At 38.7% G+C, this 17,671-nt stretch overlaps 1 protein-coding gene and 1 long non-coding RNA gene across 6 annotated transcripts in view; one reads left to right on the forward strand and one right to left on the reverse strand.

Moving 5' to 3' along the window:
• BTBD9 (BTB domain containing 9) overlaps positions 1–17,671 on the forward strand; it is a 302,994-nt gene that overhangs the window by 172,127 nt on the left and 113,196 nt on the right. For all 5 annotated transcript variants that reach the window (XM_089529595.1, XM_089529597.1, XM_089529598.1 and 2 more), the window contains one exon: positions 5,863–5,941. In XM_089529595.1, the coding sequence (XP_089385721.1) occupies positions 5,863–5,941 (79 nt within the window). The remainder of the gene's footprint in view (positions 1–5,862; positions 5,942–17,671) is intronic.
• The window catches only part of LOC149310726 (uncharacterized), a 79,786-nt gene that overhangs the window by 14,766 nt on the left and 47,349 nt on the right, over positions 1–17,671 (reverse strand). The gene's annotated exons all lie outside the window — the stretch shown is intronic.

Here is a 17,671-nt window from a genome sequence, read left to right on the forward strand (position 1 = left end):
CAAGGCTGCACTGTATATTACCTACAAAATAATACCCAGTTTTTTCAATCCATATTTTTTTTACTCAGGTTATCTTTCAATCCCATTTCTGCCCAGCTGTTCTCCTACAATCATCTCACCTCTTTCTTTACCAATATTTGTGTCATCATTGTCCATGTCTATTGACCTGCTTCCTTCATTTTCCTCCTTGGATCTTCCACAAAGTACCTGTTCTGCATGTTGTAGAAACCTGCTGTCATTGGAGACCATAGTTCATTCTATCTCTTCCCTCCTTTTTTGCATGTGTCTTTCTTCTCCACTGCTAATTCTGTTTCTCTCTCTTAGATCCCTCTGTTCACATTTACTTTCTCATCTCTCCATTCACTTTTCATCATTTTACCTTTCACTTCCTCCTTCTTTCTACTTTGCCTTGCTCTCCATAGCTTTTCCTCCCATGTGTGCATTCTGCACCATTAAGCCATGTGTCATGCATTAAACCATATGCCAGGGTATTGCTCTCCTCCATACAGTGATGAAACTGTGGCAGAGTCGACAAGGGAGGTGTGAAGAGTAACAACACAGATAACAAAATACTATCCTCTATATTGTTTCTAGGGAAACATTCTCACTGGGAAGGGGGGAAACACCCCTGTTTTAAACCATTCTAAGAATTGTTAATACAACGAAGCATAATAAACATAGTTAATATTAACATATCCAATCTCTGGTTACCCCAGTGGGAGGCAAATGGCTGGTTTTGCATGGGACTTCTGTAGATAATGTATGAGAAAAATTAAACATCCCTTTCTTTCACTTATTCCTCCTCACCTGTGATCCCTATGCTCACATTATTTTGGCAGACATGAGTGTTGTGTTAATGTCTAGTTCCTTCCTAAATCATCATAACCAGTGGACATGCATTCGAAAGGTCAAGCCACAGTACAGTCATTAATTTCTATGGTGCTTGCAAGACTGTTTTGCTTGTATGTTTAAGACCGCTGGTATCCCAAAGAGACAGGCAGTAGTAACAGCAGAAATGTGGAGTCAGTGCCCCCTCCCCTTGCTACTGCTCATCTCTTTGGAGGCTGCTGCCACCCCAAAGAGACAGGCAATAGTAGTAGTGTTAGGTATTGCTTTTTTATTTTTTATTTTTTTTATCTTTGATAAAATTACCAGCTTGGTAGATGAAGGGAATGCTGTCGATATAGTATATCTTGATTTCAGTAAGGCCTTTGACAGGGTTCCCCATGTCATTCTTGCAAACAAGCTAGTGAAATCTGGGCTTGACAAAGTAACTGTTATGTTGATTTGTAATTGGTTGACCGGTCGAACCCAAAGGGTGCTCAACAATGACTCCTTTTTATCCTGGAGAGAAGTGACCAACGGGGAGCCACAATGTTCTGTCCTGGGCCCAGTGCTATTCACATCTTTGTCAATGACTTGGATGACAGAATTGGGAGTATACTTATAAAATTTGCAGATGACACCAAATTAGGAGGAATAGCTAATACTCCAGAGGACAGGATCAAAATTCAAAATGACCTGAAGAGACTAAAAAACTGGGCCAAAGCTAACAAAAATTAAAAAGATTGTATGTACAGCACTGTGTAAATTTACAGCGCTTTATAAATAAAGGTTAGTAATAATAATAATAAAATGAAATTCAACACGGAGAAATATAAGGTACTGCACTTAGGGCGGAAAAATAAAATGCACAGATATAGGATGGGGGACACCTGGCTGAATGAGACTACATATGAAAGGGATCTAGGAGTCCAAGTAGGCCACAAGTTGAACATGAGTCAACAATTCGATGTGGTGGCTAAAAAGTCCAATGCAATTTTAGGCTGTATCAATAAAAGTATAGTGTCTAGATCAAGAGAAGTAACGGTGCCACTGTATTCTGCTTTAGTCAGGGCCCACCTGGAATATTGTGTCCAGTTCTGGACACCACAGTTCAAAAAGGATGTTGAGAAACTGGAGCGTGTCCAAAGGAGGGCGACTAAAATGGTGAAAGGTCTGGAAACCATGTCCTATGAGGAACAACTTAGGGAGCTGGGGATGTTCAGCTTGGAGAAGAGAAGGTTAAGAGGTGATATGATATCCCTGTTTAAATATTTGAAAGGATGTCATATTCAGGAGGGAGCTAGCTTGTTTTCTGCTACTCTAGAGATTAGGACCTGGAACAATGGATGCAAGCTACAGGATAAGAGATTCCACCTCAACATTAGGAGAAACCTCCTGACAGTAAGGGCTGTTCAGCAGTGGAACACACTCCCTCAGAGTGTGGTGGAATCTCCCTCCTTGGAGGTCTTTAAGCAGAGGCTGGATGGCCTTCTGTCAGGGTTGCTTTGATTGCAATTTCCTGCATGGCAGGGGGTTGGACTGGATGGCCTTGTGGTCTCTTCCAACTCTATGATTCTATGATTGTTTCCATTACCTTTTCATTTCTTCTTGATCTTATATTGTTTCCCCCTGCTTGTCATAGAGCATCCCTATTTTTGGTTTAGAGCATCTTTGATTTCTTACATCTTGTGTAAGACGTCTCTTGTTCTGCCTTTTTTAGTTGTCATCTTCTCTTTCTCTGCATGGCTGTTATAGTAGCTTTTTTTTCCCCTTGTGCACAAGCCATTAAACATTTGCCTTCGGGGTTGTGAACATATTTCTGTCACAGTTTAATTTTGCTGATTCTATGTTTTTAATTGCGTGAAGAATTTCAGCTGTCAGCCTGTGAAGCTTTTCTTTCTTTTTAGTTTAAGATAGTGTGGTGTTTTTTTTTTTTTTTTTGCATTCCTCCCTGACAATATCCTTGACTTCAGTCCAGAGTTCTTCTAGCTCTGTCTTTACATTCTAAAGGATATTCTTCAGGTTGTATTTTGGCACGCTGATTGATTTAGTGTTCTTCTTTAGCTTTACTCTGATGTGTGAGTGAGAGAGTGATTCATGCTCTGTGCCATAATCAACTCTTGGTCTTGTTTTTGCAGAGAGAAAGGAGCTTCTCCATCTTCTGCTTTCTATTATGCCATCTATCTGATTTCTATATTGGCCACCAAGTGAAGTCCATGTGTACAGTCGCCTCTTCACAAAATTCAATCCATCCGGCTTCATTTCTTGATCTTAGGCCAAATTTTCCTACAGTCATCGCTTCTGCTCTGTTTCTTACTTTTGCATTACAACTACTTTTGATTACAAACATGTCCTGGTTTCTTCCTGGATTCCAGTGTAGAATCTTTCAATTTCTTTATCTTCTGCCTCTGTGGTTGAAGTATAAACCTGGATAATGGTTACATAGCTGTGTTTTCCCTGACATTTTACTGGCATTATTCAGTCAGACTTTGCATTATATCACTTGACTGCACCTCACTATGAATGCCACCCCTTCTTCTTAGATTTTATGTTTTATGTTCCATTTCTTGTTTAGGAATGTCTAGTTTCTAGAATGTGTTGTTTCTCCATTCTGTTTTCTTTAATATGTGTTTTGCAGCTTTGGACTTGCTTTTCATATGTGAGCACATCAATATCTGGATTCCTTTCAGCTTTAGTATAGCTACAGTATTTGCCAGAGCACTGCTTGTACTTGTCCTCTGTTTTTCCCCAGTAGCTTGTTGAGTTTCTTCCAACTTTGGAGTGTCATCTTTTCGCACTAACTCTTGTTTCATTTTGGATTGATTCACCATATATTTTGCAAAGTAAAAGGCTTCAGGAGTTGTTTACTGTTTACTGTGCAGTACAGTGTGGCCATATCATACGTGGGTGCCTCTTATGTGACTTTCACCTTATGCTGAAAGCCGAGAGACGGTACAAATAATAGTGCGTGTGCCATGCTGCATGTCTTGCACGAGCCCTATTATAGCCAATGGGGCTCGAACATATGCGCTATTTGCCTTACGTGGGGGGGTTCCAGAACGGATCTCCTGCGTAAAACAAGGGCACACTGTAGTAACAAGTGTGGTGTCATTACCATTGTCTTTGAGAGCTCCACTGCCAATGTCACTCAAATACACACACACCTGCTGCTGTTATGTAGCTCTTTCACACATTTCATCTGGCTTCTCAGAGAAAGCCTATCTGACAAGGGAGACTCTACCAGTAGCAGTACAGTGGAACCTTATTATACGTGGGGGATCCGTTCTGGATCCCTCCGCGTATAAAAAAATCCGCCTATGCTCGAGCCCCATTGTTTCCAATGGGGCTCGTGCGCGGTGGCGCGGCGGCGCGCAAGGCGCAATGGGTGTGCACACCCATTCAATTGAATGGGACACGCCGCCCTGCGCGCACCGGCGGCTTTGAGCACCTATGCTCAAAGCCGCCTATAAAAAGACCGCGTATGCGGAGGCTCCACTGTATTACTTACAGCATAACCTCTTGCCTCACAGAAGCACACAATTCCATCACCAGGGAAAGGTAGTGTCACATTGGGGGAAATTGCTTTTATATTAGGTAAATTACACATTGTTTTAGAGATATCACATCCTTCTTTGCAAATCATGCTGTGTACTAAATAGTAGTGTTAGACACTGCTTGTTCCCAAGCATGGAAGTTGAATCCATGTGGCTAAACATGCTACTCACCCTTGGATGTGGTCAAAGCTCTGCAATGTCAGTTGGACACATTCCACTTCCCTACATTCCTACATTACAAAGAACACAGGGGTGCAACTGATCTATGCTAAAGTTTCTTGACGTCTTCATCTGCCAGTGCTGTCACTGGTTTGTGAATGGTCCTGATTTGTTTTATTTGTGGCTTAGGGATTTGACCTGTGCTACATTATTGATTGGTACAACAACCAGGGAAACAGTTTTGTGACAGCCACATTACTTGAAAAAGAAATGTGTACTTCGGTTTTAATCATACCCCCTTCTGCATTCTTCTGCCTCAGGAGTTGTGGGGGGGAGGGATGATGTGGATGAACTTTGCCTAGTGATTTCAGCAATTCTTCTATAAAGATAACCAAATCTGGATCCAGACCAGTGGCCCAGGCCTTTTCAGATAGATGTACGCAGATGGTGTTGGACTGGGAGGAGTGAAGACAAAATAAGGATTCAAGGTGATCTTAACACATTTGAGAACTGGGCCAAAACAAAGAAAATGAACTTCAGCAGGGCTAAATACAAAATCTACATTTAGTCAGGAAAATCCAGATACACAACTAGAAAATGGATTACACCTGGCTTGGCGGCAGTATGTAGCAAAAAGATTTAGCAGTCTTAGTAGAGCACATGTTTAAGATAGGTTAGCAGTGTGATATTGCAACAAAAACTCAGTGCATTTTAGACTACTTCAATAGATGGATCATATCCAGATCAAGGGAAGTAATATTAACACTTAAGTTTTGATCCTATACCACTTTTAGGCACCATAGATAAAGAAGAATATCAAGAAGCTTGGGTGTGTTGAAAGGAAAGCAAATAAAGATGGTATCCACTGGGGTTTGTTTCCAGACACACACACACACACACACACACACCCCCCGTGAATAACAAAATCCTTGAATGCTCAAGTCTCATATACAGTGACATAGTAAAATGGTGCCCCTTACATAAAATGGCAAAATGGAGGTTTGCTTTTTGGAATGTATCCATTTTAAATATTTTCAATCTGTGGATGATTGAATCTGTGGATACGAAGGGCTGGCTGTGTGTCATGTTTACATTTGGCAATGTAAACAAATGGACAAATGTTTTACCTTTTTCCTATTTTCTGTTAATATTTTTATTACTATTTAAGTTTTCTTGAATATTCTCATAGGTGGACAGTGAATAAATGTATCAGTAAATATAAATGTGATTTTAAAGCACTATAAAAACATTTTGATTTTTTTGTATTTAAAAAGGCGTAATTGAGTATGACCATTGCTAATTATTCCTCCGATTTGTGTTGCAGATCATGGCAAGTAATAACTTTTGACAGACAAGCAGCATCTTTCATCAGAATTGTTGGAACTCACAACACAGCTAATGAGGTAACTTAATAGATCTAAGCCTGACATACAATTTATGCTTGTGTATCTATAGTCTGTCATCCAGTTTTCTTAAGTCAAAGTTGTAAAAGGTTAATTTCTTTGTTGCATTGGGAGAACATAGTGAAGAAGACAGAATATATTCTTTAAGTGAATACATATATAATTTATTTGTTCCTGTGTACAAATAAATTATTCTTGTTTACAAATGTATTGCCATGTTACCAATGGCCATTATTAGAGCATCACTGAATGTTGTTTGAAGAAGTTATTGTTAGATTTGTCCATGCACTTTTTTAAAAAGGGGGGGTCATACGATGATGTACTTGAATTACAACATAGGTCTATCAATGGAAAAACACAACCAATCTTCAATCCCCCCTCCCCCCAAAAAAGAATATGTAGATAGGGTATATCTATATAACACAATAGTCGGCCACAGTTGACAATCTACCCAAATAGTGATTGACTGCTTTATGTTGGGCTGGTGGAATGGATTTTTTAATATTTTAAAATTCAGATACCTCAAAAACATGTGAATTACATTATCCACAAAATCTTGATTTGATTTGCTAATGTCTTTTTTCGGAGTACAGTTGATAATTTGTTTTCAGACGATGATGTACGTCTGTTCACTTAGTTGTATGGCATTGTTCCAATATGGCATCAACACAGTTGAATTATCACATTTCATCTTCACAACAACCTGGTGAAGTGCAGTAAGTTTATACTTGGAACAAGTAGGACATGTAAGTTGAATAAATTTTCTAAGTCACATTTGTATACCTTTGTAGTATAGCATTCTTTGGGTTGCGTTAACATTGAGTGGATTTCTCTCTGCTGCATCTGTTTTGACTAGCAGCTGAGGTGTGACTGCATAATGAAAGTCATGAGGCTTAGTAGCTTGTTTTCATTTCTGCTCCTACAGATACCAGTTGGTTCAAAAAGAATGGTGCAAAAGTATAAAGCTTATTCGGTTTTGCATCACTCTTTTTGAATCACCTGAAATCTATAGGATTAGAAATGAAAACATGATACCAAGCCTTGTTCCCAAAGTTCCTTTCCAGAGACAGATTGAGAGAGAAGCAGACCTGAAATGAAACCTTGGGCCCAAGAGTCTCAAGTTCAACATTTTTTAAACGACTATTCTTTAAAAAAAAATAGTCTTTTAAAATTGCTGAGTTTTCACTAGCTATGTCTTAGAAATTAGAGTTGGGATTTTGGTGCAAGTTAGCATATTTATATGCCTGTCAGTCACATTAGAAACTCTTTTTGGTGAAAGAGCTGATATATTTTATCCTGTAAAAAGTGAATCATGTCATATCACAAAATAAATAATAGCACCATTAAAGCAGAAGCCACAAAGGCAAGTAGGTAAATTATTCATCCCTTTAAACTGTCTGTGTGTGCATGCAGCCCTCCCCTCTCCAGGAGAACCAAGGCAGCACTTTAAACTGTTAGAATCTTAAATGTGGGCAGATTAATGTCTCTACATCCACAAATATTACATTCTCCTGCATACATATTTCACACAATAGGAAATTATAAATAAGACTGTAAATTGAACTTGGTGATGGCCTTGGCTAGTATTTAACCAGTCATTGGCTGATTCTCAGCAAACCTCTGTGCGGTTTCCAGGGCTAAAGAATTAACAATTCAGAGATAAGAGAGAGTAAATCTGTGAGCCTAATTAGTGATTAAAGCTTGCTAAGAGGTTACTCAGTACCAAATAATGCTTCTAATACTTATTCTACGATTCTCCTCCTCCCTTTTAAAATTAATTATTTACTTGCTTAGTTACAGTGTCTCTGTATTTACAGTTTGCAGTAATTAGGATCATGGTAATCGTCGCAGTAAACCAAAGTAACATTCCATTTCAAGTTCAGCATCCTGCTGCTAATAGTGATTACTATCAACTGCTTCAGTGAATATGCGATGAAATGCCCAGTACACAATTACAGAATACCCTGCTGATAGAAAAGTGTTCCATAATCCCCAGTTAATGGTGAAATGAAGCCCTAATAGCCTGTTGAGTTGTACATTACAGTCCTTAATGTTTCAAAATTTGAGTGGTATAAACAATATTTTGTGACATTTCCTTTTTGTGTCTTTGTGTTGTTCTTAGTTTGTACAAAGCTTATTACAAATAACACACAGCTTTAGAGAAACTCAGAGGTAGCATTTAAATAGTATAAATATGCACAGGGAGCCATTTTCTGTGAGTTCACTTTGTACTGCCCCTGTAATGATCCACAGTTGTGTGACTGGTGCCCATTATGTAGGTAACAAAAATCATTGTCTTAAATCTACATCACAGAAACAGGGAGGGGTGTGTGTGTGAGCAGATAATCTCCTTTCTGCACTACACTCCCATGTGCATACCCAAAACCTATGCTGGAAGGCTGCAAAATCCTCCAGAGCCAATTTTTAAATGGTGCTGAAGTCTGTTGGGAAGAGGGAAGGAAAATTGGTTTCAGGCCCTGCTTCTGGGCTAGGTACAAGGGGTACAATTACATATTACAGTTGTCCCTCCATATTCACTAGGGTTAGGGGAACAAGACACCCGTGAATATGGAAAAACCACAAATAACAAAAACACCATGTTTTTACCTAAAGGACACCTCTCTAGGAATCTCTGGGTCCTCCAGTGCACCTCTGTGGTCAATGTCCAACATACACTGACCATAGAATGGCACTGGAGTAGCTACAAATGGTCTTTCAGCACAACTTTTAGTTAAAGTTGACCACAGAGTTGCACTGGAGGACCTAGACAGTCCTAGAGAGAACATATTAATGAAATCCGTGAATAATCAAATCCGCAAATATCAAAGCCGCAAATATGGAGGGAAGACTGTACTGTAATTTGGTGATCGACCTTGTTTACGTAACTTTGTGTCATTAAAGGTTATAGCTGTGGAAAGAACCCCCCGACCGGGGGGGGGGGGGAATGGACACTCTCCTTGATGTGGCTTTAATGTTTAAAAGTTATTACACCCAGGAAAGAATCAAGTATAGTTATAGATGTTTGTGCATTCGTCTATCCTAGCCATACTAATTTCTGTTCATTCTTGCAAAGCAGAGGTATATTTTCCCAACTTAGAACCTTAACAGACTGGCATAAAGAGCTGGCCTCGAGGTGGAGTGGGGGCATGGCGTTCGCCAGCTGGCCACCGGAATGCCACCCCCATGCTGCCCCAATGCCACCTGCCTGACTAGATGGTGGGCAGAGTCATGCTGTGTCTTCAGTGCAGCACTTACATACGTTGCACCAAAGAAGTGGCGAAAAGCCACTGCCGCGGCTAGGTCACCCTTTGAGTGGCACAAAAGGGGCCGCTTTTTGCGCTTTCTTTTTTGTGCTGTGGAAATGCCAGCATGTAGTTGCCACAGCCCCAATCCAGCGACAAAAGAGGTGGCTGCAGACCACCCATTAGAGGCAGTCTGTTCAGCCCCATACTCATTATCCTTCTTAGTAGAAAGCACCTCTCGAAAATTAAATGCCTTAATATTTTTTTACATTGCCAGTTATTATTTCAAGGGAATAAATATATCTCAGTTATTATTTCAAGGGAATAAATATATCTCAAAATATGTTGTAACAGGGTCAGCCAAGATCCTGAGGTGAAAGGAAATGTAGAAAGAAAGAAAATATTGGGCTCAATAGACCACTCCTTTGGAACTGCCTGCAAACACCCCTTTCCTCACTGGATTGGTGCCATAGCAACTATATGCCGCGGCTCCAATCTGGACTTTCTGCAACGCAAAAAGAAGCAGCAGAAAGGCTAATTTTTGCACTGCAAAAAGGGTGCCTTTGCCGTCACAGTGGCATTTTCCGGTGTTCCTTTTGGCACACATCATCTGGACGCAGCGCCAAAGGAGTTCTGTAACGGCACCCGCCATGCAGTTGGGCGCATGGCACGACATTGGCATCAGGGCAGCATGGGGGCATGCATCGTGCAGATGCCATGCCCCCAGTCTGCCCCAAGGCTGGCGTTTAGTGCTGGTCTGTCAAGGCTCTATGTTAATTATATAGCTGTTAGCCCTAATCAGTATCTATTTATCAAATAGTTGTTACTCAGAAGCATCCTCTGTATATTTATGATGTTATATGGGGAGCAAACAACTCTCTAAACATTGGACTGTGGTTCCAATTGTCTTTTACCACTGCATATTCTGGCTAGGGCTGATGAAAGTTGAAGTCCAGCAGCATCTGAATGACCAAACATCCCCCTTCCTTGATGAAAGTTCTAACTATGGAATTATTCCAGTGTTGAAACATTCCTTTCTTCCCCAAAGTCTTGTAGAGGTGGTTTTATGCTCATCTCAGTTAATGTCCAGAGCCTACAGAGAACAGGCTGTTAGAGCCACTAGAGTTAATGGGATATTTTGAAGTATCAGCTGCACAGCAAGGAGTCATCTGCTTCCTGCCCTCTCAAAAATCAACTCACTCCTTATTAATCAGAGTCATAAACTAGAGGCTATTAAAATAAAGATTCATACATTCATCACAGTTTATGCAAGCAACTAAATTTATTTCCCACTGTCCTAACACTCTGTGATTTCTGACACCACCCCTGTGCTACAGAAAGTTTCAGGGAAGCAAGTTGAAAAACTTCCTGTCATGTTGTTTACTTACTTCTTCACTTCCTTTAGGGTGTTAGGGCATCAAAGTTACATAACTTTATCTAAATATGTGATGTGTGAGAAAACAGTTGATTGAGAGAATATGCTAAGCCTGCAACTATCTTACTTGAAAAGCATTACACTGTTGTGTAAAGAAAGTCCTTGAGATAGCCTTATAGGAGGATTTTAGAACTGCAAGAATATATATTAGAGAAGGGGTAAGGAAGTACTTTTGGTCTTCTTTCATTTGTTCTCTCTAAATTTGTGTCATACAACAGCCCTGTAGTCTGTCAATTAACTTTGTAGTGTCAGTCATGTTTGAAATAGTGCTAATTCCAAGCCATTAATCCTGTTTCTTCATATTTTTATTTTCTGTTAAGTAGTAGTCTAATTGTCAGCTGCTTGTTTGAATGAGATGCCTCAAAGGCTTAAAACAACCTGAATGTTATTTACTTGTAGGTACTGACTGTGTTTTTCTGGTACCCCTGCCTGTTTTCTAGAATATCTGAAGATATTCGTTGAATATTAATTATTACCTTATTCCTCTAGTGTTTTCACCTTGATCTAATGTGACTATGATGTTTTGCTACTGTGAGAATGTTTTTGATTTCTTGATCACCTGTTCATCATGATTTTGATTTCTTTCAGTATTTCATCAGTGTCCTTTGGGAAATGTATGTCTACATCTGCCATCTGTCTCTCATTTTTCTTTCTCAATGGTGTAATAAATAATTAGTTATGGTTTTAGAAATATTTTATGGTACTTCTGGAAATCGCTAATGGTAGATCTAGATCCTTAACTAGTTTTAGAATAATTTTCATCATTTTTCTTAAGTAGATAAGAATTTTTTCTGTTCACCAATTGCACTTTACCCTTCTAATCTAATCAATCTAGACTGGGTGATAGCATCTCACATAAACTTTTCTTCTTGAATTCTGTTCAGTAGAAAACATAGTTTGTGATATCTTTGTTCCTTTTTATTTGACTTTTCACAAAATTACAGGGACTTGTTAATGTATCTTTGTACAGACTCATTGTTTCTCTTCTTTGTTTTTATTTGGGTTTTCTTTTATTTTTCTCATATACATATATAATGTTGTGTTGGGTTTGTTCCATCTTCTAATTCAAGGGAGGTTAGAAAGTAGATCAGATTCGACCTAGAGGATTTGCTGTAGATCTGCAGGGCTTTCTTTCTGGTTCAGTTTTTTAAATAGTAGCAAAAACAGAATAATCTTCTCTACCTAAATCCAGCTGCTAATAGAAAGTGGGGATGAAGTAGCTAGGAGTGGAGTCACTCTATTCAGTTCTGGTAGTACAAAATAAATTCTTAGGCTCAGAAGTGCTCAGAGGTTCCATACTGTTTAAATGTAAAGATATATCTTTTGCTGGCTGTGGTTGGTGGATCCTGGGGTTTTAGAATTAGGAGTGCATATTATGCAACTTCTTTCATTATGTCTAACACCAACATGAGAATATTTACTGATGGTTATTATAATTGTTGTTGTTACTGTTGTTGTTACTGAACATTTTTATAACACTTTATAACATTCAAGGTGCATCACTTAGTTGCTCACTCTCTGGTGTACTGTGCTATGCCAGCTCTGTTATTAAATATGTAATATTACATTTTGCTACTGCTGCTGCTGCTATTGAAATTCTTGTATCATCAATTCTCATATTTTACAACATCTTTTATAAGTTGTTGTTAACTACTGTGAAGTCAACTTGGACTTACAGTGACACTATGAGTGAAAGACATCCAAGTTACCCTGTTATCAACTGCCCTGCTCAGGTCTTGCAAACTCAGAGCTATTTATTGAGTCTATCTACCTATAATAAGGTCTCCCTCTTTTCCTACGGCCTTCTACCTTGCCAAGCATCATTGCCTTTATTAGTGAGTCATATCTTCTCATGATGTGTCCAGAGTACAACAGTCTCAGTTTAGTAATCTAAGGTCCAAAACATACTGCAGAAATAATCCACTTTGAGATTGCTTTAACTGCCCTGGCTCAGTGCTAGGGAATCCTGGGAGCTGTAGTTCATTGTGGCACCACAGCTTTTTGAACAGAGAAGGCTAAATGTCTGACAAAACTACAGTTCCCAGAATTCCATAGGATTGAGCCAGGGCAGTTATTATTGGTCTTTAATTAAAATGCAAATATTACATACACCAAGCTTACATCTTTATGTGACATCTCTTTTTTTTAAAATTGAAAAATGCCTCCAAAGCTCTGTGGCTCTTAATTTATTGGGGAAACCCTCAGTGATCCCTGATCAAACATTACTACTAGAGCCTCTGTGTCCATTAATATGCAGTTAAAATACTTAAAACATATCCCATTGGTACAACTGTAATCTTTCTAGTCAGCTGCATAATATGTATGCATTGCTACATCTTAAAAGTAAACCATTAAACCCTGAAAAACTCCATCCCTCTAATTGCAGGACCCGTGTTCCCAATTGAATAAATGATAAATAGTCATACAGTAATTTCATGTATCCAAAATTTACAAATATAAAATTATATATATTTATCATGTATCAAGTCAGTAATAAACTTATGAAGTATCCCCAAATTGTACTTATTTATCGTTTATTGAGAGTGTAAATATGACTGCAGCAAATATCATTTTGTGTACTATATCACCTAAAATAATCCAATGATACCTTTTTTTCGCAGATGTAGTCATGAAGGTTAACAGTTATTTGCCTGTCTTCTTCTGTCTAGGCACATTCAGGGATCGGGTTGATCAGCTAAAAAGGGCACTATTCAGTCTCACACATAGTAGCTCTTGTCTCTCCAAAAATCTCATCCACATCCTTGAATCTGAAAAATATCCAAAATAAACAGGACAAACAGCTACCCTAGGTACTTATGATTAGCTGGAATCTCAAAGTGAAGGAGAATAGACCCACAAAAAATGGGTAAAGACATGAGCATGATACCCTTCTGAAGTGCCTTTTCAGCATAGAGCTTAGGGCATCATTTTATACCGATTTAGGTCCTACCTAGAAAGTCAGTTCCATAAGGCAATGCAAAAGGACTCCTGTTTGGCACCTTTGCCACTGGACTGTATTCTGTGTCCCCCATAAGACTAGTTAAGATGACTAGTGACCTGGAGCAGCTCCTAAACTCAGCCCCCTTTGGACTTTTGTGTGGGCTATTCTAAGTGATAGTGCAGAAAATAAATAGTAAAATAGCCAGCAGCCCTAATATCTACATACATGAACCTACAATGTGCCAGCTTCCCAGTGCTTTGCGGGCGTGGCATATGCACGACACACGCCCTGACACTGCCCACATGAGGGCAGCCTTTTGGCACTCCAACAGTGTGTTTAGACACTGCACACCACCGGAGCACTGAAAAGCCACGTCGGCAGCAGAAAAGGCAGTGTTTTTCTGGCGCAAAAAAGGGTAGCATTTTGCCGCTTCTTTTTGTGCCAGAAAAAATCCAGATCAAGACCTCGACATGTGGTTGCCATGGCTCCAATTTGGCCGTCTGTTTCGGCCCTTAGTTAAAATATTGATGATAACAGAAACATCAAGAAATTCAGGTAACTAAGGAAGAAGATGAAATAAGCCACCACTTTTCCTTTCCACACTGGGCCTATAGCCAATGAAGGATATGAACCAATTGTGCCCATCCTGTTTAACATCCATATGAAAAAGAGATTGTCCAAGAATCTGGGTTTGTGGTGGTTTGCTGATGACACCCAACTCTATCTGTCCTTACCATCATTTTCACATAAGGCTGAATTCCCAGGACTGCATGAGAATGAGTTAAGACATGACAAAGATATTCATGCTCTATAAAACTATGGAACTGGGAATGAGAGGTGGCATGTTTAGACAGGTTAGCATTGCCTTTTGAAGAACCAGGATTACAATCTAGTATTTCTTAGCTGTAGGCTTGGATGCACAAATGATAGTTATCAGCTTTGTCTCATTCATCTACTGCATTTTTGAGACATCAAATTTAGCCATGATAAGAAATGCTCTTCTTAATTTTCTTTTGGAGTTTTGCAGTGTGCGAGCTAAGTTAGCACCAGAGTACCTGAAATACCTATGGCTCCTGTAAACTTTCCCAGAAATTAGGGCCTGTAGGCCTCCTATGTATCCTGTTAATGTCAGAGGCGTTTTTGTTGTTATTTGTTGTTATTTCAAGAATGCGATAGAGAAAATTTCCGTGGCCACACCTGACTTTTAGAATTACCGTATATACTCAACCTCATATATAAGTTGAGGGCAGGTTTTGTGGGCCGAATTATGGATTTTGATATGACCCATGGATAAGTCGAGGGTAAAACTAAGGTACATATAATGAAGGATGTAAAGGACGAAGTAAAGGAAAACAAGTCCAAAGAACTTTAAAAATTCCAGCAGGCATAACTATCAGTGCATATACTAAAGGTTGAATGGATGAGAGAGTAGAAGGGGGTCAGTGCTTCCAGGGTAGATTAAATTCTCCGTGGATAAGTCGACCCAGGATTTTTGAGTCAATTTTTCAACCTAAATTTCTAGACATATACATGAGTATATACAGTTTGTCCTTCAAGTAATTTCTTGTTTTCTGTTTGCCATTCCTCTGGGAGGCAAAATTGTTTTCTTTTTTGTTTGGCTTTCAACCTATCAGTTGACTGATTTTAATTGGATGGTTTTTGCTGATTATAGATGTCCAAAGTGCTATTTGTTGTTGTTAGTACTTTTTATTTCTTTGATGTAATTTTTAGGATATATTTTTAATGTTGTAATCTAGATTTTAATTAATTTTTATTGCTAGCTGCCTGGAGAAATCTTCTTTTGAAAAAGTTCAATATAAACGTTCTTTAATTTTAAAATAATAGAAATAATGATGAGCATGATGATGTTGTGGCATCATATGCCCACTACATTTGGCTGCTGTTGCTGGTTCCTACTCATTAATCACATGGCCTTCTCAAGAAGATAATACTTTATAGATAATTGACCAACTTGCTGAAATTAAGTTTTCTCAGATTGTGTTGCTGATCATGGCAGCTGAAAAAAAGGCAACAGCTGTTGCTTTGAAAAAAAATAATAAAAAGTACAAATAATTGCAGTATTTTGAGAAGTGTCCTTAATCAAAGCAGCAGAGCTACTCATGTGCAAATGTGGAAATCACCCTGACAATTGAAGGAAGAGCTATCATGTAAATATAGAAAATACTTTGCAAGGAAATGGTAAAGGAACAGCTGAGCATCCTTCAGAAAGCAAACAGGAGAAGGGTTTCTGAGGATTTTGACACTAGGATGAAAAAATAAACCCCTCCCCTTTTTTGGATTTTCTCATATGTTAGTGTTGCTTTGTCAGTCTGAAAATAGCAATGTTCAGTGAACATTCACTTACCACTTCCCCATCAGAGAACAGGTTTTCAGATAGACCGATTCCTTGCGATTTTTTAAAAGAATATTTGTTTGAAAGTGAGGCAGTTAACATCAACAATGAGGGTGCAAGCAAGCATAAAGACAGATCTGGAACAACAGAGCACCCAGACCTGGAAGCCAAAATATTGCCAGCAAAAAATTACTGCCCATCTCTGCTTAAACTATAAAACTGCTCCCCTTAACTGCAAGTCAGACGAGTATAATATGACTGTATTTTGGTGTTTTGTTTTAGCTATAAGCATCAAAGACAATTAAAGAAGCACCTTTAGTCTGAGATAATTTTGCATATTGAGAACGGTGGCTTACTTGGCACACAATATTTTTAAAATTCAACAAACACAGTGACTGAAGCTGTACTTGCTTCATGTTTACTCCTGGGACCATGAATTCAAAGCTTTCCAGAAGATGATACAGAGGGTACAGCAGGCAACTCTCTGACAACTCTGCTCAGTGTTCACTGACACTCTAAAAGGCTAATAGGATTCTAGGCTGCAGTAAAGAAGAGATAGCATGGGGAGAATATTCTAATAATCTTGTAAAAATCAGTTGTTTGTTAGTAACTTGTTTCCACCTTCTCACTTCCGGAGAGATGACAGGCTTGGAAAATGCCATGTAAAATACCAAGAACATTCAGGCATTGTTAGAGTTGGTTTGAGGAAGGCTTTGAAAGATCTGGCAAAAAGGGGCAGAGTATTCCAATACTATTTATATATTGCCACTCAGTAAAGTTAATCGCCAATAGTTAGAGGATCAAATTTTATATTATTTTACAGAAGAATGTTGCAGAGCAATATCATCAAAATTAACCAAATTACATCCGATTTATATTTCTTTCATTTAAAATAAAATACTAGAAACAATAAATGAAAACAGCATTTTTCGTTACTACTACTGGCTCCTCACCTTATAATATGAAATTAGAAACATGTAGTCCTTCCCTATCCAGTCATGCTATATATATCAATGTGTGGGGATAGAATGGGGTAGTAGAGGCAGATGATGATGATGATGATGATGATGATGATGATGATGATGATGATGATGATATTAACCTATTACCTTTTGGCATGATGATTTACAAAGAATGAAAAAAAGCTCCCCTGAGAGGCTTTCAGTTTAAAGTGATTCACCAGAAGGTCTTGGTGAGGCAGATATTCACATAACTGAAAACTGGAAGACCAAATATAAGAATAATCTGAATATATATTTTGCCACTGTAAAGACTTTAAATACATCTTCCAGTTCCTTTTTTCAGGGAATTGATCTGGGGAGTATTGGGAATACCCAAAGACCCAGAAGCAGTGAATGTTTGTTACGCACAGAGATTCTGACTTTAGAGATAAGGCTTCTGTCTCATCTGCAAGCCCTCTTCACTTTTGCTAAAAAGCAAAAGCAAACAACTTCATTTATGTACCACTTCATACTGTGAACTAACAGTGTCTAAGCAATTTACAACTGTAAGCTAATTGTCCCCAACAATCTGGATACTCATTTTAGCGATTTCGGAAGGATGCAAGCCAGAGGGCTAAGAAATGCTTCTGCAAGTACCATAAGACTACAGACTGAGAAAATATATGGTATCTTCTGAGAACTGTGAGAAACTCATCAGTACTAGTAGCATCACAAATATTTATGCAACAGCAAACTCTATGTCCATTTAACCAGAGGTTTACAAATTAGACTTTAAAAGTCCCAGAATTAGTGGTTAT

Source organism: Sceloporus occidentalis, unplaced genomic scaffold (genome assembly GCF_023333645.1).
Source record: "Sceloporus occidentalis isolate IW3139 unplaced genomic scaffold, rSceOcc1.0.p SCAF_6, whole genome shotgun sequence".
NCBI classification, from domain to species: domain Eukaryota; kingdom Metazoa; phylum Chordata; class Lepidosauria; order Squamata; family Phrynosomatidae; genus Sceloporus; species Sceloporus occidentalis.